The sequence below is a fragment of the Colobus angolensis genome, unplaced genomic scaffold (assembly GCF_000951035.1).
Source record: "Colobus angolensis palliatus isolate OR3802 unplaced genomic scaffold, Cang.pa_1.0 Scaffold147, whole genome shotgun sequence".
NCBI lineage: Eukaryota > Metazoa > Chordata > Mammalia > Primates > Cercopithecidae > Colobus > Colobus angolensis.
Window position 1 is genome coordinate 5,648,140 of NW_012114566.1, and position 22,997 is coordinate 5,671,136.

The window sequence follows — 22,997 nt, forward strand, 5'->3', positions numbered from 1 at the left end:
AATTTCAAGTGCTCCAGTGAAATTTTTATTCTTTGAGCATTCTGTCAGTGTTCAAAAAGTTTTGGATTTTGGAGCCTTTCAGATTTCTGAATTTGGGATTTTAGATGCTCATCTTTTATAAACTTTGTTTTGTGTTTGGCTTGTTTGCTGACTTTTGTATGTGTGAGATTCATTCACGTGATATCTAGCAGTACTTTTGTTTGTTTTTGTTTTTATTTCAGTGTATTTTTACATAGTATGAAATAGATCACAATTTTTTCCCATTTTATTGGGGGTAGATATTTGGATTTTAGTTTCATTTGAGAACTATTAATATAATAATCCATGCTACTCTAAATATTCACATAAATTTTGGGGGGTGCACATTCATACACTTTCTGTTAAGTATATACCTAGAAGTAGAATTCCTGAACCATAAGGTATTTGTATATTTCTAATCAATAATGCCAATCCTTCAACAAAGTTGTTCTTCTACCAGCATGTATTAGACTGTTTCACTAAAGCCTCACCAATAGTTACTATTTTCAGTCTTTATAATTTTAGTTGTTCTAAGTAGTTTGCAGTGGTAATGCATGGCAGTTTTATTTTGCAATTCCCTGATTATTGATAAGATTGAGAATCTTCCAATATTTATTGGCTTTCTGTATATCTTTCTGTATATCTTATGAAATGCTTGTTCAAGTGTCTTGCCCATTTTTCTATATGGTTATCTTTCTTTTCCTAATTTGACTGTAGGTGGTATAGAAATTGATTTTGAAGGAGAGAGAAAATACAAGATTTCCAGTGATCATCAAGGAAGAAAACTAATTAATAAAAAGAACAATTGATAGTATGACTTTGATTCACATAATTAATTTAAGATACTGAGGCTTTTCTTAACTGAGGAGGCTTGAGATTGTAGCAAGTGGGGGAGGCCAAGGAAAACAGATTAGAGAGCTCAATCACAAGGGAGGGCCAGCATATGGCAAGAGACTTCAGTTTGAAGATGTCTCTTTCAAGATAAAGGTGTGCCAACCCATCTTTTTGGAGCTCTTCCTTACTTCTATGTTTCTATATTTTTCATATTCTGTTACTTGTTTCTACTAGGAACTTCTTTCCTACACCCACTAATTGTAGATGTTTCTGATTGTCCCTTGTATTACTATCTCTAGTGATTTTTAACCACTGCCATAATTCAGCTATCACTGTCAAGTGCAGACTCCAGGCTACTCATACAATAGGAAATAGCCTGCATCTTCCCACTACATCTGGATGTCCTATATGTACCTTGGGATCAATATGCTCCAACGAGATTTGTGTCACCCACAAGATGTCTCTACTGTGTCATCATGCCACCATCTTTCTGGACCAGTACACTCAGCTTTTCTGTTCTTGACCTTTTTAACCAATCTCTTATTAATTTCATCCTTTCAGGGTCTGTCTTTCTTTTTATACTTCTGAATCAAAGATGAACGTTTTCAGCTACAAGAAACGATGTTAACCTTGGATGAAAAATACAGATTTCTTTTTCTCACCAAGAAAGACTTGAGGCAGGGGGCTGCTGGGGTGCACTCAGCAACTCAGTTATGTCTGAGTGCCATCTCCCAAGTTTCCTTAGAGTTTTCCCAGACTTTTTCCATCACAGTCACAAGATATTTGTCTCAAATCCAGAAATCTCATTTCTATTTAAGGCAGAGAGAAGGAAGAAGGGAGAAGCAGCAGGGCAGCTTCATCTGTTTCTCTCATCCTAAGTGCTAAATCTTTCCCAGAAAAAAACCTAGCAGATTCCTGCTAATGACTCACTGCTTCCTGAAATGGCAGCTAAGAAAGAGCATGAGTAAGGAAATATTTCACATCTATGGCCCTACAGTAGAGAGAGACTAAGAGGAAGGGGTTGGGAATGGGGTTCAGGTTGGCTAAATATAATATTTCTTATGTTCCTCAGTTATACCCTCATAGGATCTCATTGTTCCTAACCCATTTTCCTCTTTCCTCTTTCATTGCTCCTCTTCCCTTTTTTTCTCTCCCTTTAGTCTTTCCCCTCTCTCTCCTTTCTTTTCTTCCTCTCCCTTGCTCTCTCTCTTTCCTTTTTCTTTTATTGTCTCATTTCACAAAGCATTTGAAACAATTCATGGAAAATTGATAAGGTGACCATAAGATATAAAGAGAGAAAAATCAAGACTATATGCCTAAATCATCCTGAGATACGAAGACTTTCTCACAAATTTAGATTATGATAAGAAATAGGAAATAAATAATGAAAAATATTTTAATAAGAACTCTTGATGTGTTAGGTAGAATAGTTATTGATTGCAAATAAATACAATCACAAATGTCTTCGAAGTCATAGATGTTTGTATTATACTCATGCATCAGGCAGGAATTAACTTTCTCTCCATCTGTTAAGGTTTCCAAAATATTCATAGTTGTGTTCTTTGGCTTTTGTGTCCTAGAGCCTCTGTCTGGATTCAGTCAAAGGAATGCACACTAACTTCTTTAAAGTCTTAGCTTAGAAATGGCAACATTTACTTCCACTTATATTCCATTGACTAACACTCAGTCCATGACCTTTTCTGGGAAATGAAGTGTTACTGCATGCTCAAGAACAGCTATTAGTTTACTACACCTGGAACGAGGTATTGTGTGTTGCTGATGGAATAGGATACTTATTTTAAGACGCAGTATAGCATTTTTATTAACACAACGCGTAGATCGGGAAGACACAGTCAGACCTGGACTTGACTCTAGGTCTCTACGTTACTTTTCAGCATAGTTTTAATTCACTTACTAATGTGAGTTAATTTGTCTATTTAACAAATTAGGAAAATAATAGTGCCAACTTCATAGGTTTGTTCTAAAGAGAATGAAAAGAGATACCATTTTAAAACTACTTAGTGCTTAGCAGATGCTAAGCACTCAATAAATGTTAGTAGTTGTCAACATGTTAAGGAAAAAAATTGGACTATCTGGGCTTGTTGGAAAAAGAAATAATGAAGAAATGAGATTTTTTAGGCAGAAAGTGAAATATCCAGAATTTTTTATTAAAGACTGTCACTGAATACTTCCACACCAGAATAAAAGAAAAAAAAAAAAAAAAAGAATAATCTAAGCAGTTTGGCCAGGACTCAAGAGACTACACTGAAGTTTTAAAAAGTTAAGAGATAGCCGGGCGCAGTGGCTCAAGCCTGTAATCTCAGCACTTTGGGAGGCCGAGACGGGCGGATCACGAGGTCAGGAGATCGAGACCATCCTGGCTAACCCGGTGAAACCCTGTCTCTACTAAAAATACAAAAACTAGCCGGGCGAGGTGGCGGGCGCCTGTAGTCCCAGCTACTCTGGAGGCTGAGGCAGGAGAATGGCGTGAACCCGGGAGGCGGAGCTTGCAGTGAGCTGAGATCCGGCCACTGCACTCCAGTCCGGGAGACAGAGCGAGACTCCGCCTCAAAAAAAAAAAAAAAAAAAAAGTTAAGAGATAGAACTTATAAAAATTTTAATAATCTTATTTTTAAAAAACTCAGCACAAACTTTTTATACTCCTCTATCCCTTTCCAGTTTCATCTAAAGTGGCTTAAAGCACATGGAAACCTAAATGGGGCCAGCTCTTAGGAAGAGCCAAATAACTATTTGTTGAATGAATGAATGAATGATTGCCTTAATTTCTCACATCTTTTACACATTTCAGTGTACCTATATGGATAATGGCATATTTGTTTTTTCTCAGCTTACTAAAAGTTGAATGCAAATGGTGGTTAAAACGAAGACCAAATTCTTCAAACTCCAACATTGTTTTATCAGCTTTTACTTCTTTGTGTGCCATATCATGCTTTGTTTGGGTGCAAACATCTCACATCTCTTAGACCCAACCATAAGCTGTTTAAATTATTAACAAATAATAATCACAGTGATAGCCCAAGCAGTTTGAATAAAAATGAATTACTTCTGGATCCAGAATAATTTAAGGCAAAAATCAGAAATATGAATAAAGACATCATTAATAAAATCACTTAGTAATATCACAGGTACCCAAACCACACTTAAATATGAATGTCCACCTCTGTGAACCTCCTGTTTATCTTCAGGTAGGCCTAATTATTTTTAAAAAACAATTTTGAGATTATTTTAGAACACAAATGATTGAGTGATCAAGCCTCAAATTTCTACAGAAAGCTTGGCCATGATGCTTTCAGTCCTGAAAACTGGAAATCAGCTCTCATAATATTATAATAGAATAATATCTCTTTAATATCTCTATTACATCTCTATTACAGTAGAACAATATCAATAATACATGGGATACTAGAACTTGAGCAATGAATTAGCTAGAACAAATGAGTACTAAACACTTTTGTATACAAATATAATATAAATTAGCATAATGTATGAAATTTTTATCCATAAAAATTAACCTCTTTCATAGAAGTTTAATACTGGAATGTTAAAGTCATCTTTACCAGAAATTGTTGACATTAGAGACATTTTGCTATTGTCATTGCCCATTCACCCAATAGGATCTTAGTGTATAAGAAGAATCTTGTCTCTATTATTTCTGTGGTAGAACCATAGAGTAGTATGCATTTGGATCTTTTATCAGTATATATTTGATCTATAAATTATAATCAAGGAGTTGCAAATAGAAACACCTAATTTAACGTGGATTGTCAGGGTGAGACCTTCTTAAAGAAGATGAGATCTGAGCCAATTATAGAATATAGGTAGAAATTATCAGGTAAAATCTCTTCTAGGGGAGTTTTTCGTGTGTGGTAGGAACTACTCTAAAAAGTTAAAAATATTGGTTGGATTGCAGGGAAGCAAGTATTTCGGTGTAATTTGTATAATTTTAGAAAAGGTAGGACAAATCTATAAAGCAGACCAAAGGCCAGCTAAAGAAGTTCCCACTAAGCCATTTAGCTTTGCCCTGAAGACCCATGGAAATCCACTGAAAGGTTTTAGCCATTCAAAGAGCCGTATTTGTATTAACTTTAAAAAGAAATATCCTGCATATGGTGATGAGAATAGACTGGAATGCAATACAAGTGGATAAAAGGAGGCAATTGCAGTATCTTTGCAAGAATTTGAAAACTGTTTGTTGGCTGGGCACTGTGGCTCACGCCTGTATTCCCAGCATTTTGGAAGCCTGAAGCGGGTGGATGGGGTGAGCCTAGGAGTTCCAGACCAGTCTAAGCAACATGTTGAAACATTGTCTATATAAAAAATTTAAAAAAATTAAAATATAGCTGGGTGTGATGGTGTGTGCCTGTAGTCCCAGCTACTCAGGAGGCTGATGTGGGAGTATCACTTGATCTCAGGAGGTGGAGGCTGCAGTGAACCAAGATCACACCATTGCACTCCAGCCTGCTGGACAGGGTGAGACCCTGTCTCTAAATAAATAAATAAATAAATAAATATGCTCTGTCATTATGATACAGTTGAACAGATGAAGGTATGAAAGGACAGATCCATTTCATGCACATAATTTTTTTTTTATCTCACGGGAAATCATTTTTATTCATCCTCTTTCCCTCAGTGATAATAAAAACAGGTTGTGTGTAAGCATCAGAAATAAAGTATCTATACTGAACTCTTGTAGTTTAACTCACCTTTGGTTCTATTCACAGAATTCAAGAAAAAGACATGTTAAACACACAAACACACACATACATATATTTGTAAATATTTGTGGGTATGCTTATATATGCATATCTGTATGTGTGTATATATACTTGACACATATTTTCAGGGTGATAAAAGATGTACTATATCTGCTTACAAGAAATATTGATTAAGGAATTTAGACCTCTACTTTGATGTAGGGGAAAAGTCATAAATCTTAGACACAATGTTCCATTAACTAATTGGCCTTTACTCTTCACTTTGGAAATAGTGGAAGATTGTTTTGTTCAGACATATAGTGAGCAATCTGTAGTCTTAAATCCATGCAGGTGGAAGCCTAAAATATGTCAAATAAGTCAAAATATGTTGGTGAGGATCAGTGCCCAAGAATCTGAAAATTTTGAGCTGTTTCTAAGAAGTCTTCATCAGGTGTTTAAGCTTTTGATTAAATAGAGCATTTGAGAAATAATGATTAATTATCAATGGAAATGAAGCCTGGCCTCCAGATGTTATTATAGGATTACAGATCTGGGAAAAGCAAGCCTCCTGGTTGTCAATCAGGATCTCTGCTTCTACAGCCACCTTATCAAAGCCATGAGGGATATCTTTCTCCTGATCTAGCCTCATTCATTGGCACAACAACTAAATTTAGGGCCTCCCAAAGGAAGTGTTACACTTAAGTTTTTTTGTAGGTGATAGATATTTCATAAAATACTTAAGTTGCCTAAAGCCCAGGGTATATTCTTGAATATTCCATTTTTCATGCCTCTTGACTAACCAAGGAAGGCAGATTTAAGTCTTTGTTAAACTGAAAAATGAAAGTGTTCCAACGTGAAATGTACACATCAGTTCTAATTTATTCTACCCTCCATAAAAATGGAAAAGGAAGGCTATGTCTCATGGCAATAAAAATGGAATTCCAGAAGATCTTTGGACAGAAAAAAAGTTCCTAATAAAATATGAGAGATTTCTTCCACATCATTCTCTGAAATTCACTTCTTCCATCACTTAAATTATTTATGCAAACAAGATTAGGGATGTCAACATGAAAGGTTAGTTGATTTGAAGAGAAAATGTTTGTTTTCCCAGCAGATAATCTATCTTATGGAGGAGGGTGGTGAACAAAGAAGATAATCATCATATTGTCTATATAAACTGCCATCAAAGGAAGCAATTTAGAAGCAGTGTCTTCGGGAATTGTCCCATAGATGTCTATTCAATCTTATCAAATTCGGTATATAAATAAATATTTTAAAATAAAGGAAATTTGGTTGAGGAATAGGCCATTCAGGTTGACATAGTAATCAGTAGAAAAATACCTTATGGGAGACTGTTCTTTTATTTTATATCTAAATGGGGCTATCTCCAGATATAATTGTCACTAGTATGTGAAGGATAAATACTTGCTTTAAATCCTTTATAATAAGTCTGGCAGGTAAATTGATGAGTAAAGGTTAAAAGTCACCATGTGTCTGAAAAGTCAGTTGGACTTTGTTGGGACGGTTGTGTTTGGCACCATGTCTTGTCTACTTGAATTTCCTGCGTCGTGTTTCTCCCATAGGATGACCATTGTTCCTTTACTATTTGTAGAATAGAATGCAAATAACTTTTGCTCTTTGTGATTTTGTATATGCTGAATTATCAATATATTTTCTACTGTTCTCCTTCACATAAGTTGTATATCAGCTAAGCCAAAACTTGTATATATTCCCTGTCTCGATGTCCTACTTTGTGCCTCCTTGTCTTTCTTTTTAGCTTTCCTTCCACCTACACATTCCCACACGTGAAGATTCTCTTTTCCTCTACCATTACTTGCTTCATGGGTTACAACTTGTCCTAGAGATTTGCTTCGTGTAGGCCCTCATTATATTAGCAAACGTGGTGTATTTTTAAAATGTAGTCATATGCCAACAATAGGGAATCATGAGATTTCATATAAAAACTCCTGGGTTCAAATATTTTCCAAAAAATTAGAAGTTTGACAACAATGGACCATCGTTCCTATAGGTGGCGACACAGGGTAGCAGCTCTGTCCCTTAAATGGGGCTTAAGCTCTTCACAACATCCATGTTTATCCACTGAGCCCACCACTGAAGCCAAGTCACAGCTGGTACATAGGTACATATATCTATATGAATACCACAACATTATGTGTGTGTGTGTGTGTGTGTGTGTATTCATGCTTGTATTATGATATTCTTACAATAAAGAATAAAATAAAGTATTTCTTGCAGGCCCAACTCATACATTACTTGACTGACTCTTGTAGAAGAAACCTGCACGTGAAATCCTTGGCTTTCATTAGCAAAATTTTCTCACTTTTCTGTATCAGGATAAATCTGTCTTCCTGTTATACTTCCATACCATGATGAAAAATGTATCATTGGTCACCGTTTGCACTGTCTCATAATTACTTCTATGCCTATTTTAACTCTCAAATTTAGGAAGCTATGTCAGTAGAGTATTCAATGACTGATTGAGGGTAGACCTTGCAAATTTCACAGATTCATGTGCTTTGCACATAGTCTTTCATCATTAAATACATACCTGTTAGATAAGTGAATGTATAAATGTGTGTACATCAGCAGTCAAGTGGGCCAGGTTAATTTCATGGAACAGTACTGCATAAAAAGCACAACTGTATTCCTGTTTAAAAAAAATCAGAAGCTTCTGCAGAATTACTTATAATGGTTAATTAGTCTAAAAAATCAAGATACTTTTTGTAAGTTTTGAGTTCTTTTTCAAATTCCATTTCTATTCTTTGACACACTTAGGACATGCAGACTGCTCCATTAAGTCATTAAATATTAAATGAACTAAATTAAGCTTGAAAAATTACCTTAAGCTATTTTTCCCATCTTGAGTCTCTGAAATAAATCAAACAAACTACACTTTGTGTGAGGTACTTGCTAGCCAGAGAAAGACTATAGAAGAGAACAGCATGATTGAATTTATTTAATTTTTCTTGGTTTTCATACTTACTTTTGACAGCAAGTAAAGACAATTATTTTTTTTTATTTTTTGGTAAAAAGAAATAGCTGAAATTTGCTCTTTAAAGCATACACTTTATTTAAAATGGTGTGATTATTGTACCTGCAAATTACACAATGGTTTAGAGTCTCAGGATTGGTTTGCTTTTCCTTTCTTCCAAACCCTTTACTCTTATCCATCCAGTTGTCAGTTCTCTTTGATACCTTCTCAATTCACACCTTTCCCTTAAATTTCATTAGCAAAATGCTCATTTTCTTCCCTCCTCTTATCTCTCATCTCTGGATTTGACAACCTTGTCAATGTCTACTTTAAGCAAGCAGGGCTGAAACAGTAAATCTAGTCTCTGAAATAATGCTTCATAAAAATGTGAATGATAATAGCTATAGTTGATGGCCTACTGTGTTTCTGGTACTTAATATGTATTTCCAATTTTCCTAGCAACCCTAACAGTAAGCTTTCACCATTGCTCATTTGAGGAGAGTGAGTCTGAGAGAGTTTAAGCACTTGCCCAAGGCAATTTAATGGCAAGTAAAGGCTAGAAATGGAGTCTAGCTATAGCTGACACCAAGGCTGTCTTTCCATAGTATTGTCTTGTCTATATCTGTATCTATCTATCTATCTATCTATCTATTTATCTATATGAATTTACCATTTATAGTCAATTATGTACACTACAGAGACAGAGGCTATATATATATATATGCATATATATATATATATAGAGAGAGAGAGAGAGGCTACAGAGATGAGGTCTTTCCCTCTCTATATATATATATGTATATGAATTTGGCATACATAGCCAATTATGTAGACTATAGAGACAGAGGTCTCAGATCACCAAGAAAAGAAAGGACCAAGAAGATGATTATATCTTTGATGTTTGTAAACACTGACCCCAATTTGCCATTACATGATTAGTGTGTGTATGTGTGTGTATATCATATATACATCTAATATATATATATAAACTAATCTCATATATACACATTACATATATCTTGTATGTATATAATCTAATCATGTAATGGCAAATTGCTGTCAGCATTTAAAAACATCAAAGAAAAATATATACAATCTTTTTGTTGGTCCTTTCTTTTCTTGGTAATCTGAGACCTCTGTCTCTGTAGTCTACATAATTGTCTCTCTTGAGAATATTGAAAACCTACAAGTTTTACTTTGCTCCTAAATGTCAAGAAGGCATTGCCTAAATGTCAATAAGCATCAAAAGTCTTTCTGAATTAGATAGTGCTGGCATTCATCAGTGTTCCTTTTCAGAACCTCAAACCTACTCTTTCCAGTTACCTTCATATAGGGAAGCCCCAAGACACTGGCCCCTCATGCCCCTTTTATCTCCTTCTGGCAGGTGTCTTAGGCAGTTGCTCCATTGGCAACAGCTCCCAGCAGTGATGGCCCCATTACCACTCTCATCCTCACATCTTCAGGGACCTTTGAGGTGTTTGCAGGAGCTTTCCCTCTAATTAAGAGCTTGCAAGCCTCTGTATGATTGGGAAACACAGCTACAAATGACTGGAGAGAATTCCAGCAGGAAGTACTCATCCCCATTCCCCCAGTCTTTAATACTAGCTGAGGTACACATTACTCTCAAGAAATGTTATTCTTTCAAGTGTATAATGACCTCTCATTTTATGTCAGGCTCTCGATATAAAAAGAGACAGGGAGAAAATGGAGAATAAAAGAAAAAAATTCCACCATCTCTGTCTTTAAAGAGATCAGAATCAGATATGACATAGAAATATGTAAAGAGAATATTGCTTTAGTATGTTAAGTGCTTGATAAAGGGAGACAATAGATTCACTAAGATGTCTTAGGAAAAAACAACCTCGACCTGTTCTAACACCACAAAAAGTATACTTATGTACGCTCCAATTCATTTAGCTTTAAGGTTGGCCAAAACCGCAAACTGTGAATAACCTCAAGGAGAGCATTCAGATAGTTCAGGACATTCATTCCCATTGTAAACCAAAAAGTATCTGAGACAAGTCTCACTCAATTTAGAAGTTTATTTTTCCAAGGTTAAGTACATGCCCAGAAGAAATAAACACGGAATCACAGAAACTGTGGTCTGTGCTGTTCTACAAAGATAATTTTGAGGGCCTTAGTATTTAAAGGGGAAAAGTGGGCTGGAAGGGAAAGAGGAAGGATATGGTAACCTACACGGTTCAAGAGAGAAGGAGCAGGTAAGGGAATAATCAATTATGTATTCCTCTCACGCTCAGTAAATCGGCACTTTACATAAGATAAGGTGAACATAGAGTAGGATTTAACCTTTTATCTCAAGTTGTCTGCTTAGGTAAAACAGGAAAGGCAGCTTCTAGTGTGACTCAGGTTTCAGCTTTTTCCTTTCGGCCTAGTGAATTGAGGCCCCAGTTTTTATTTTCCTTTCACACCACTGAAGTTGAGAAGCTGTCATTTCCCCCTGCCATCTATTTTCATAACTAGAGGGCATAACAATGGTGCCAGATTCTTTGCCAGTTTCCCCCAAGGAGTAACTGGCTAGCTATGTAAATCACATTGCTGGAAGCCTTCTGGAACTTAAACAAAGAGTAACTTGAGTTACATATTAATTTTAAAAAATGTAAAGGCTCTCCTTCCTGTAAAATAAATGTAGCCCAAGAAGGCCTGTACAAATTGTGACAGCTTGGCCATCTTCAACATCTTCACCATCTCTGTTCAGGAATCCAGAGTTTTCATCGAAAGACAAACACCAGCTTGCTTACGTCCAGCCTCTTCTGTCCAACTACCCATTCTGTGTCTCTTTTCCCACAGGACATTCCCTTCATATTTTCCTTTAGAGTGACAATAGTTATAAGCTACTACACTTTTTAAAAATATTAGGGTATGGCTTGAAATTAGTGGGTAATAAAATTGTAATGATACAGTCAGGAGTCAGGGAAATACTGGGTAGACGAGGGCGGTTCCCCAGCAAAGGCCTCAACCTCAAGCCTGGAAACCACGGCCCTAAATGAGAACAGTTATCCCTGTTTTCCCGCCTAAATGTTGTTTTTTCCAAAACCACCCTGGCCCATCATGACCCCTACCCCCTACCAAATCCTGTACCCATGAAAACCCCAAACTCCTCTGGCAGAGGAGCAGAGTGGCATGGCAGACAAGGAGAGAAGAAGCATCTGAACATCAAAGAGGCATCTGGACAGTCAGAGAGGAGTTTGGCTGGAACAGCCAAGCTCCAGGGGAAAATTAGCTACCTACTCTATAAGCTTTCCAGTTCCTCATCCCACTGAGATCCCACCCCCATCACTCAATAAAACCTCTGCATTCACCATCCTTTAAGTCCGTGTGACCTCATTCTTCCTGGATGCCAGACAAAGACCTAGGTGGCAAGAAGGCAGGGTGTAAAAGACTGTCACCTGACTCCCCACTGAGCTTGTTAACATTTGGCCATCCATGGACAGCAACTGCTAAAAGGGCATTAATTGTAACATACCCCTAGATGCTACCATGGATCTGGAGCCCAAAAGCACTCACCCTGGCCCAGGCACAACTCACCGGTGTGCTCCCCCTTCCACAAGGGGTTTGAGCACAGCAGCTGAGTAAGTGAGCCACACCCATGTCACAAATCCTGTGAAGGGGTCCAGGGAGCTCTCCCATCTCCCTAATCTGTGTTAGCCTAATTTGCACAAGTTGATAAACAAATGAATATATCTTGATGAATTCATTTCACTGTTTAACTTATCCTTGAATCCAAAACAGAGTTTTTAAATCACTATGTAAATATGTTTATTCTAATTTCATTCTGATTCCAAGTTAAAGATACTCATTTTTAATTCAATGAGTTCCTTGATTGCTGTGCACACTTTTCTCATGATACCCCTTTTTTGATTCAGAACACTCCCTTATTGGATTTCTTATCTTCAAAATTAATGTCACAGGTGCGACTAGCTGGGGTTCGTCATGGGTGGTAAAGGAATTTACCAAGACAGTCATAGGTAAAGAAAGGCAGATTTATTAGAGGAAGTATGAAGATACCTTGCAAGAAAGCAATGGGCATTACAACAGAGAAGAGGCTGTCTGCGGAGAGGCAAGGGGTGGAGGGAAGTTTTACACAGTTGTGCTGGAGGGGGCCACATGCTGACCGAAGCCATGCTGCTGGGGCTATGAGTGGAAGGAGGTCACTGTGTCCACAGGTTACTTGTGATTAACATTTCTCAGAACAATTATTCATTGTTCTCCCCCACCTGGGGCCCCTTCTTTGTTGTTGCTTACTTATCAGGACTCCACAGTTAACCTTTCTGGAAGCTCCCAAGTATATTCACGGCATCCAGTTCTCTAGCATTAGCCCACCTGAGTGGCACGGAGAAGTGTTGTCTCTACCAGGGCCTGTTGTCTTCTCTGTTTGTATATATTGACATAAGTACAGTCATTCAATAACTCTAGGACAATGGGGTTTTTCCAAGTTATTTGTTGTGTAAAGATTCTTTGTAATGATCACCTTCTCTATGCACTTATATTTTAAGTTATTTGGTAAAAGATACATTTGAAATCAATCATTAGGTAAATTACCTTAATTTTAGGTAATTTATCAGAAGGTTGTAAACTCAAAAGTATCTGAGACAGGTCCCAGTCAATTTAGAAAGTTTATCTTGCCAAGCTTAAGAACATACCCATGACACAGCCTCAGGAGCTCCTGAGGACATGTACCCAAGGCAGTCAGGGTACAGCTTGCTTTTATACATTTTAGGGAGAATTAATACATTAGTCAAGATGTATCAGATTTACATTGGCTTCATCTGGAAGGGAAAGATAACTCGCAGCTGAAAGCCTGGGGAGGAGAGGGCTGGGCTTCCAGGTCATAGGTAGATTTGAAAATGTTTTTGGTAACTGGTTGAAAGAGTTATTATCAATAGAAAGGAATGTCTGGGTTCCCGTAAGGGGCTGTGGACACCAAGGTTTTATCACACAGATGAAGCCTCCAGGTAGCAGGCTTCAGAGGGAATAGAATATAAAGATTTCTTATCAGACTTATGGTCTATGTTGATGTTAATGTTGGAAAGCATAATGAGAAATGCCCGTCCCCTCTTCCATCATGGCTTGAACTAGCTTCTCAGGTTAACTCTGGAATGCCCTTGGCTAATAGGAGGGGTCTATTCAGATGGTTTGGGGGCCTTAGAATTTTATCTGTGCTTTACACAATTGAGGCTCAAATATTTTCTACCATCTGAATTTTTATTGTTTCTGTTCCTGTTTGGTGCTGAACTACAACGTGAGCATTTAGAATTGATTTTCAGGTGGCTAGCTTCCTGGATGGAATTTTGTGTGGATGTATATATATATAGTGTGTGTGTGTGTATATACATACACACACATATGTGATATATATAACACACATATGTTAATATGTTATTATTAATAATAATAACAATAGTCCAAAATCAATTTGTTAACAAATCAATCCATAAAGCCATCAGAGCTTTAATGCTACTAGGAAAATAATTCAGCTCATATATATATATATATATATATATACACACACACACACACACTGATTATTCATTTTTGATCTCTTATATTATCTATAAGAGCCATAGGATTAAAATAAGTTGAAAGAGTATTCTGGTTTTGTCCTGTAGAAAACGTAAGCTTTGGTTCTGGTTGCCATGCAATGTGATTTCTACTAAATTTCACTGAAGCTCCACTTGAAGATTGTGTGTTTTTCCTTTTTATTTGTGTTGGTTTTCATTTTCTATTGTTTCATGTTTTAATAGTGAAGAGTTTCTATTCTCATTGAACTATACTATATTGATATAAATAAATGAAGCTTAACGCATTGCATAAAAATAGTAGATAGCTATATTAAATAATTTTGGAAAGGAATTGTGACCTATAGAACTTATTGACTTTAAGTACAGCATGAACATAATATGCAAAATAATTCTTAGTTCCTACACATAACCAGAGAGTTGGGAGGAAAGGAAAACTAGAGAAAGAGTGAGAAGAATTTTTGAAGGTCTTGGCAAATTTAGTCTGCATGAAAAGCAGAACTTTCAGAATAGAAATTCACTCTGAAAAGAGGCATTTACAGAGACAGTGGAGGCCCCTCTTATAGAAATATTTACTGTTGTTTTTAACTTAGCACCTAAGTACGCTTTTGAATCATAACACTTGAATGAATTCTGGAAAGTTAAATGCTCCAAGACTGTGGCAAAAAAACCTGCCAGCTTTCATCTTCCTCCTTTCCATTCCCAACTTTCTCTAGTACTAGCCAAAAACTCCCTAATTAGGAATTCCTTTGAGAAATTCCAATATCAGAGTTAACTAGCCAACCTATTGTTGCTAATCATTTATTCATACCCTCCGTATAGAGATGACCAGCATGTGCGCACACACACCCAGACACACATCTCCCTATATCATTTTCTTTTTTGTTCATTTTCCTCAAACTTCCCATTATACTTTTTAAAAAGTAATATTGTCCAAATTTATAGCACTGTAGTTCTTGGATTGTTTCTTATTACTTTTGCATCAAGCAAGGAATGATATTCAGATATCTGATTGGTACGGTATAGAAGCTGCACTTCCCACAGTCACAAAGAAGGTCACACTCCATGTTAATACCAGGTAGTATCCATCATTAGCCTATTAGAATGTACTGATAGTCACCTGGAATTCACCCACCATGATGATAGTGGCGCTGGCAAAGGCATTGTCTCATCCACTGGGCTCTGGGCTAGTCCCTAGCAGTGAACATTCACAGGCTGATATTCGCAGACGCTCTTCCATCATGGAACACAAGGGCTGCAGCCATGGTTGGTTATTCAGGTGGCTTAGGACAAAGACTTGTTATGTACCTTAACTATGTTATTATTTTAATAATTAATAAGAGCATATCAGTGCATACCATCTATATATCAGCCCTGGGTATAGCGACAAATATCTTATCTTGTATAAGTACTTTTTTCATACCAAATTTGCTAATTATTAAGAGTCTTCACAATTCATAGGATTTGATCTTGGTGAAAAAGGAATAAGCTAAATAATAATAATAACAATAGTCCAAAATCAATTTGTTACCAAATCAATCCATAAAGCCATCAGAGCTTTAATGCTACTAGGAAAATAATTCAGCTTTACCATTTAATATTTCATTTTAATAAATAGGCAATTAATCGAAGTTAGGATAGAGTGAACTACTTTTCTCCTGGAAATTTCAGCACAGGCCCTATGTATCATATTATTTCACTAATTAGAAAAATTTTTAGTTTTGTATTAGTGAAGATGGCAAGGACACACGATATTTCTTGTTAATTGAGAATGATTTTGAACATATTCTCAACTACTATTTTGTCCAAGATACTTCATTCTAAAAGATGTCATGTCTGAATAAATAGCACATGCAATAAAATTGCATCAGAAACAGAATCCCTCAAATAGTATTCTTATAAGTTTAACATCACTTTAGAGAATAGCTATTGACTTTTGTAAGACTTTATTATTTGTTCATTCATTTATTTATTCAACAATTATTTGAGTTCATATTGTGTGAAAGAAGACAGTAAGTTTGGAAAATTGTTACAAGAGAGATATACAAACAGGGCTATAGAATAAGATAGAAGAGAGAGATGGTAAAATAATCTTCGCTCAGAGTTATCTGGTGATCAGAATCTGAGCTTGCTAGGCAAATGGAGGAGAGAAAGCACATCCCCAGGAAAGGAAAAAGTTTATGTAAAATAAGAGAGGTCTATATGGGGCATCTGATCAAGGGGCACTAGCAGATCATACAAGTCTTTAATCATACCCAGGAGGGCTGGGTGTGGTGGTTTACACCTGCAATACCAGCACATTGGGAGGCTGAGGCATAAGGATGGCTTGAGCCCAGGAGTTCAAGACCAGCCTGAGCAATGTAGTGAGAACTCCTCTCTACAAAAACTTAAAAATTAAAAAATAAATAGCTCTGTCACCAGAAAAGGGTTCCCAGTCCAAGAGACCCCAAGAAAGGGTTCTTGGATTGCTCACAAGAAAAGATTCAAGGTGAGTCCATAAAGTAAAGTGAAAGCAGTTTATTAAGGAAGTAAAAGAATAAAAGAATGTCTACTCCATAGGCAGAGTAGCCCCGAGGGCTGCTGGTTGCCCATTTTTATGTTTATTACATTTCTTGTTATATACTAAACAAGGTGTGGATTATTCATGAGTTTTCTGGAAAGGGGGTGGGCAATTCCCAGAACTGAGGGTTCCTCCCCTTTTTAGACCATATAGGATAACTTCCTAATGTTTTCACAGCATTTGTAAACTGTCATAGCATTGGTGGGAGTGTCTTTTAGCATGCTAATACATTAGCTTATAATTAGCTTATAATGCTAGTAATTAGCTTCTAATGAGCAGTGAGGATGACCAGAGGTCACTCTTGTCATCATCTTGGTTTTGGTGAGTTTTGGTCAGCTTCCTTACTGCAACCAGTTTTATCAGCAAGGTCTTTATGACCTGTATCTTGTGCTGACCTCCTGTCTCATCCTGTGACTCAGAATGCCTAACTTACTGGGAATGCAGCCCAGCAGGTCTCAGCCTTATTTTACCCAGTCCCTACCCAAGATGGAGTTGCTTTGGTTCAAACACCTCTGATAATCATACCAAGGACTATGAGTTGCATTGTGAAGTTAATGGGGGCTCTGTAAACAAAGGCAGTGAGTCTTATCATCAAACGTATGATTTATAATGTTTATTGGAGAAAGACAGGCTGGAAATAATCATAATGGCCTGAAAATGATTGCAAGTTTTGGATTGACTATAAAGTAAGGTGGCATAGTGACTGAACAATGCTGTGCTGGTTGTGTCAATATGAGTGTGAGCTGTGTCAGTATGAATGTGATTGTGTCAACATGAGTGTGAGCACCTGTGGGTAATTTTAAATAAAATGTGTTGAAAAATACTTGATTTTTATTGAAAAATTGCATAAAGTAGGTACTCAAGTATAGAGTGTATGCTTTCACTTGTGCATATCATGTTACCTACATGAGGCAAAACAATGAAAATATCTAACTGGATGACTGTAGAGAGGTTTTGGAGAACCTTTAGATTTTTTTAATGTTTAAGATGCTGCCATCTAGTGACACTTTTGTGAAATCACTTTGCAGTGATACGTTTGTATCATCCAGTTGTTTTCTCAATACATTTTATATTTTAATAATTTATATTGTCTACCAACCAATGGGGAAATAATTACAAATGCATTAAACATAGTGTAGAAGCCGTACTTGATTTTTTCAACGTGGTACCACAAATGTGGCCACAGGGATTTTAATAATGGGATATTGTATGTCAAGTTTTGCGGTTTCTTCAATGTGCTGTTCTTTATAAGTAATTGATAACTAAAGTGCTGTATTTTCTATTTCTTGAGTTTTCTTAGAAAAATTGAGTTGTAAAAACAAATTATGAAAATCTGAGCTGTAAAAATTGCTTCACAAAAGTTGCTTTAATTGGAAATGTTGATGAGAAGAAAAGAGGGTTTCAAATTCAGAATAATTAAGTTTTTTTTTCCCCATATGGAATTTCAGTATTATAAGTTATATAAGTTCAGTATTATAAGTTCCCCATATAAAATTTCAGTATTATCTTAAAATATAAACAAATAAATGTGTGTGTGGGGCGGGGGTTGTGTGCGTATCTATTAAAGCTAAACATTAGTCTGCAAACCTAGGTTTTGATGACTTAATGACTTCTAAGTTTTGATGAAGATTAATTGTATTCGTGTCCTATTACTCCTTAAACTTTGATGACAATGGAGCACTTGTCTTGTTTTTATGGTATGTGTTGCTCATTTTTTTGTGTTAGAAACAAAGAATAAATTAATCTCCCTTCCTCCCTCAAAATTCAGTTCTTTTGTGCTGGTATATTGTCCTTTTGTGAGATACTATTTCCAGTCATATTATAGTGAATGAGGTTTTCAATTAATTAACTTTTCAGTATATTGAGGTTTCTTTACGCAAACCAACGCTACAGGGTAGAAGTAAGCACATTTTTCTGTAAAGAACTAAGTAGCAAATATTTTAGGCTTTGTGGGCCATATGGTCCCTGATGCAACAACTCATTTCTGCTGCTGTAGCAAAAAAGCAGCCATGGACAATATTTAAACAAATGAGACTGGCTGTGATCCAAAATTAAATTTACAGAAACAGACTATAGTTTGCATGTCTCTTCTCTAGGGAAAACACCTGTATCTGTAATTTGGGGTTATTTTTTTCTTAGGTGGTGTTAGAACACTTCTAAAATGTATTCAAGTATTTACTTCAAAAACTTTAATTCCATTGAGAGTTGTGTGCCTTCAGTGTTCCAAAAAATCTAGTTTGGAGCAGGTATGTGCACGTGGTAAACTAATCATACACATGGTAAACGACACGCGGTAAACCAATCATACACAAACCCAGAGGTAGAATGTTTTGCAAAGTTCTATTATCTGCATTTAGCCATCAGTTTTTAAATTCATGTTCATGTACAAAGTTGTCTTAATGTGGAATGAATCGTTATATTTTCTCAGTAAGCATTTCAACATTTTGATATGCAGTAAGTTAAATTACTTTGATCATCAGCAATTAAATTAGAAACCTCCTACTTGGGTACAATTCGGATAATATGTATTCATTGTTCCAGTTTGTGCTTCTGGGAATTTAGTGGAAACAGAGACTTGCTTTTTAACATTGTGAATTGCACTAGGCAGACAAACAAAACACTTAAAACCTCATGACAAGTAAATAACTAAGACAGAATGGAATCCGATCAGAAGAAACTCTTAGGGTACAAAGTCAATGTGTATGAAGGAGGCAGTAGAGTTAACATTAAACGTTGAAATTCTCTTCCAAACAACGTCATTCTTCCTCTTTATTATTGGATAAGAATTCTTTTTAAAAATTAAGCACCATATAAAACAGCTGGCTCACATTGAGGATCTGTATTGTATCAAAGTATGCATATTTGCTTACCAAATAGAATTAAGCAAGGATTGTTATCCTTATTCTAACATGAGAACTAAAAGAACTCAAGCAGTAACTGATCCAAACCTCCATCTTGTGATCCTTTGGTATCTTGTACTCTTTAAGAGGAATGGCAGCTGTAATTCCTAAGACCAAGTAAAGGATGTCTTGGTTTATGGGGGCTGAGTATATCAATTCACTCTTCCCTTAAAAAGCTATGTAACAAATCATCTCGAAACTTGTTGTCTTAAAACAATAACCATTGATTTATGGATCACCTTGGTGTCAGAGCATCAGAGTAGGACTCGGCTGAATGGATTCTGCTAGTCTCAGCTGAGCTCACTCATGTTTCTGTGGCAAACTGCAAGGGGTGAGGAGGGCATGGAGGAGCAGCTGATCCAGATTGAGTTCAGGTGAGGATTATTGTACTCCACATTTCTTTTATCTTCCATCTGGGCCAGCAATTTGGCCCAAGCAAGTCCTCATAGAGATAGCAGAGAGCAAGAGAGAGCAAGCTTAGTCACTCAAGTACTTTTCTGAGACTGTTTTTATTACATGTGCTAACATTCTGTTGGTCAAAACAAGTCACATGGCTGATCCCAGTGGCTGAGACTTACACCTTACCCACAGTGGGAGGAACTAGAACTTATCTGGCAAATAACATGGGTGCAAGAGAGGGCAGAGAAGCTGAACCATTGATACAATTGATAACAGTGCGTATACTTGAACTGATTAAATATGCACATGATGTGGGGTTAAATGCTAAACAAGAAAACTATTGACTCTTTCAGATTACTAGGATACACTAAAGCAACAGTTCAGAAACTTTTTAGAAAGGGAAACCTTTTACACTCTTAAAAACTGCTGAGGATCTTAGGAGATTTGACATTGGCTCTATATCTATATTTACTGTATTTGCAGTTAGAACAGAAATTTAAAATGTATTTATTTGTTTTAGAATAACAACAAATGCATTACATATTAACATAAGCAAAATATTATTATACAAACTATGTTTTATTTAAAAACCAGTAGCACTGTTTATATTTGGCAAATCTTATTAACACCTGAGTTAATAGAAGACAACTGGTTTTTTATACCTGTGCTCAATCTCTCTTTTTCTCTTTTTGAATCTTACAAAGAAAATAGGTACTCATGCAGATATGTAATCAGAAAAGGCAGGAGTGGTTGAATAGTCTTTCAGTTAATTTTGTGTATTCTTTGATATTACATCAGAATTTGACAAGTGAGAACTTTTTAGGAGTTCTGGTATGGAATTTGAAACTGAATCACTGAATTTTCTGTATTTATTATATAAAAATCCATTGACTGAACTTGCATTTCGAACAGATCCTTTATCAATGCACAATATGTAATACCAAGCATTGGCCATTCAGAAAATATTGGTTCATTGAATTATGTGTATTTTCCAAATATTGACATATTTAATTATATAATATTTTAAAAATATGTATTACTACTATATTCATCAGAATTATCTCAATAATGGGAGCTAGTCATACTCATGGAAGTGGTACAAGTTTTTCAATATTCTAATTTCCCCTGGAAACTCTAATTTTATCATTGGCAGCAAATATTATAAGTTGTTTTATTGAAGCGACACTCCATTTTCAAAAGAATATCTGTTAAATACATCACACATGTGAATTATCACCATTTGTCAGCTGCTCTTTTGTGCAGAAATGGTTGTCCATGATATAAAAGTGGCAGGTTCAGCTTGCCACTCAAATAATTGCATAAATAACATTGCTTTAACATAGCCATCCTACTTCAGAATGTGGTCAAGGGTTTTATGTGTACTTCCACATTCAACATTAAAAATATAAGAATTAAGATGCTGAGATTTAATGAAAATTGACCATTTTTACAGTTTTCACAAGGAGATTTTCACGTGAAACTTTCCCATGCCCCCAGGTGAAAGGCTGGGACCAATGTAATGACTACTACTAGTACAGTTTGGTGCCACTGCCTTGGCTCCTGCTGATGTAGGTGGCAGCTGTTTTACCCATCACTGATTTTGCATTATCAGTGCAAGTGTCAATCCAGTGAAAAAGGCAAAGAATGTCTTAGCATTATGACAATTGCTTTGATCTGGTGGGCCTTCTGAAAGAGTCCTGGGAATTGTGGATCATACTTTGTGAACCATTGCATCAAAGAACAAACCATAATTTATGGTACAGAAGTTTGTCAAATATTTTCTTAAAGATATTTGTACTTATTATTTCTAATCATTAAGCAAATTTAAAACTTATTATTATGTTCTTCCCTAGGGTTGTTACGTTGGCTTTGATCTAGCACATGCCGTTGGAAATGTTGAACTCTATTTACATGACTGGGGAGTTGATTTTGCCTGCTGGTGTTCCTACAAGGTACAAACAAGTTAATACATTTACATCCCTTTATTTCACATTGACCTTATTCTGAAGGAGAAACTGGATCTTTGGGCCAATTTTAAAGATTTCAGTTGCTTTGCCTATTTCTTTTATTATTATATTTTCTGATTTTAGTTAATAGAGTTATATGATGGAATAGTGTGGTAAGTAATTTAAATTCTAGTATTTCCATCAATATAGAGAAATTAATTCTTCCAATTCCTAGGCTGCTATGAAAAAGTCAGGAGGTTCTGGAGAAAAAGCCCTACACTTAATTCAAATTGATAATCTCCTTAGTTTTTTTAATTGATAAGTTGTGAAATTTCTGCATATACAAAGATAATTTTTAGAGAATCAACTTAGAATTCATATTTGAAAACAGTTTGACAGGGAGCATGAAAATAAAACCAATTACAATTTACTTGTTTTAAAAATATACTTTTATTATTATTACAATATTTTAGGACAAAATAATTTTAATGTATGAATTTTGAAGCCAGACCTCAGTAAAACTGCTTTCTAACAGATGGAGCAAAATTGCCCCATGTAAGTAACAGTCATGTATTCTCAACCTAGTTTTTATTTATTTTTCTTTGAAGAAGGTGACCCAAGCTTCTGTTTTATCAAATAATCACACATTTTGAACTGGTCAAAAGTTGTGGTTTCAATTAAAAAATTCAAATGACTATATTGTTTAGTTTTGTCACATATTCAAGTAAACCCACATAATTTAATTTATTTTCAATCTAGTATCTAAATGCAGGAGCAGGAGGAATTGCCGGTGCCTTTGTTCATGAAAAGCATGCCCATACGATTAAACCTGCGTGAGTACCATCTTCAGATAATTCTTTGGTGATGCACAAATTAATTTGCATTAACATATGTTAAATTTACATGAGTTCTCTAAGATGCATCCAATAGGAATTAGGATTGGATTGTAATGATTTTCCTACTCTGCTAACAACAATATACTCCATTTGAAATAAATGCTTTCCAAAGAATTCAATTGGTTGAACAAGAAATTTAATCAAAAAGGGAAGCTTCAGTGCTAAAAACGAGTCACTGCAATCATGTAGAGCAGATGGTT

The 22,997-nt window shown here is 35.9% G+C and overlaps 1 protein-coding gene across 4 annotated transcripts in view; it reads left to right on the forward strand.

The window, feature by feature from the left end:
* The window catches only part of KYNU (kynureninase), a 175,927-nt gene that overhangs the window by 101,966 nt on the left and 50,964 nt on the right, over positions 1 to 22,997 (forward strand). For all 4 annotated transcript variants that reach the window (XM_011935694.1, XM_011935697.1, XM_011935695.1 and 1 more), the window contains 2 exons: positions 21,809 to 21,907; positions 22,661 to 22,734. In XM_011935694.1, the coding sequence (XP_011791084.1) occupies positions 21,809 to 21,907; positions 22,661 to 22,734 (173 nt within the window). The remainder of the gene's footprint in view (positions 1 to 21,808; positions 21,908 to 22,660; positions 22,735 to 22,997) is intronic.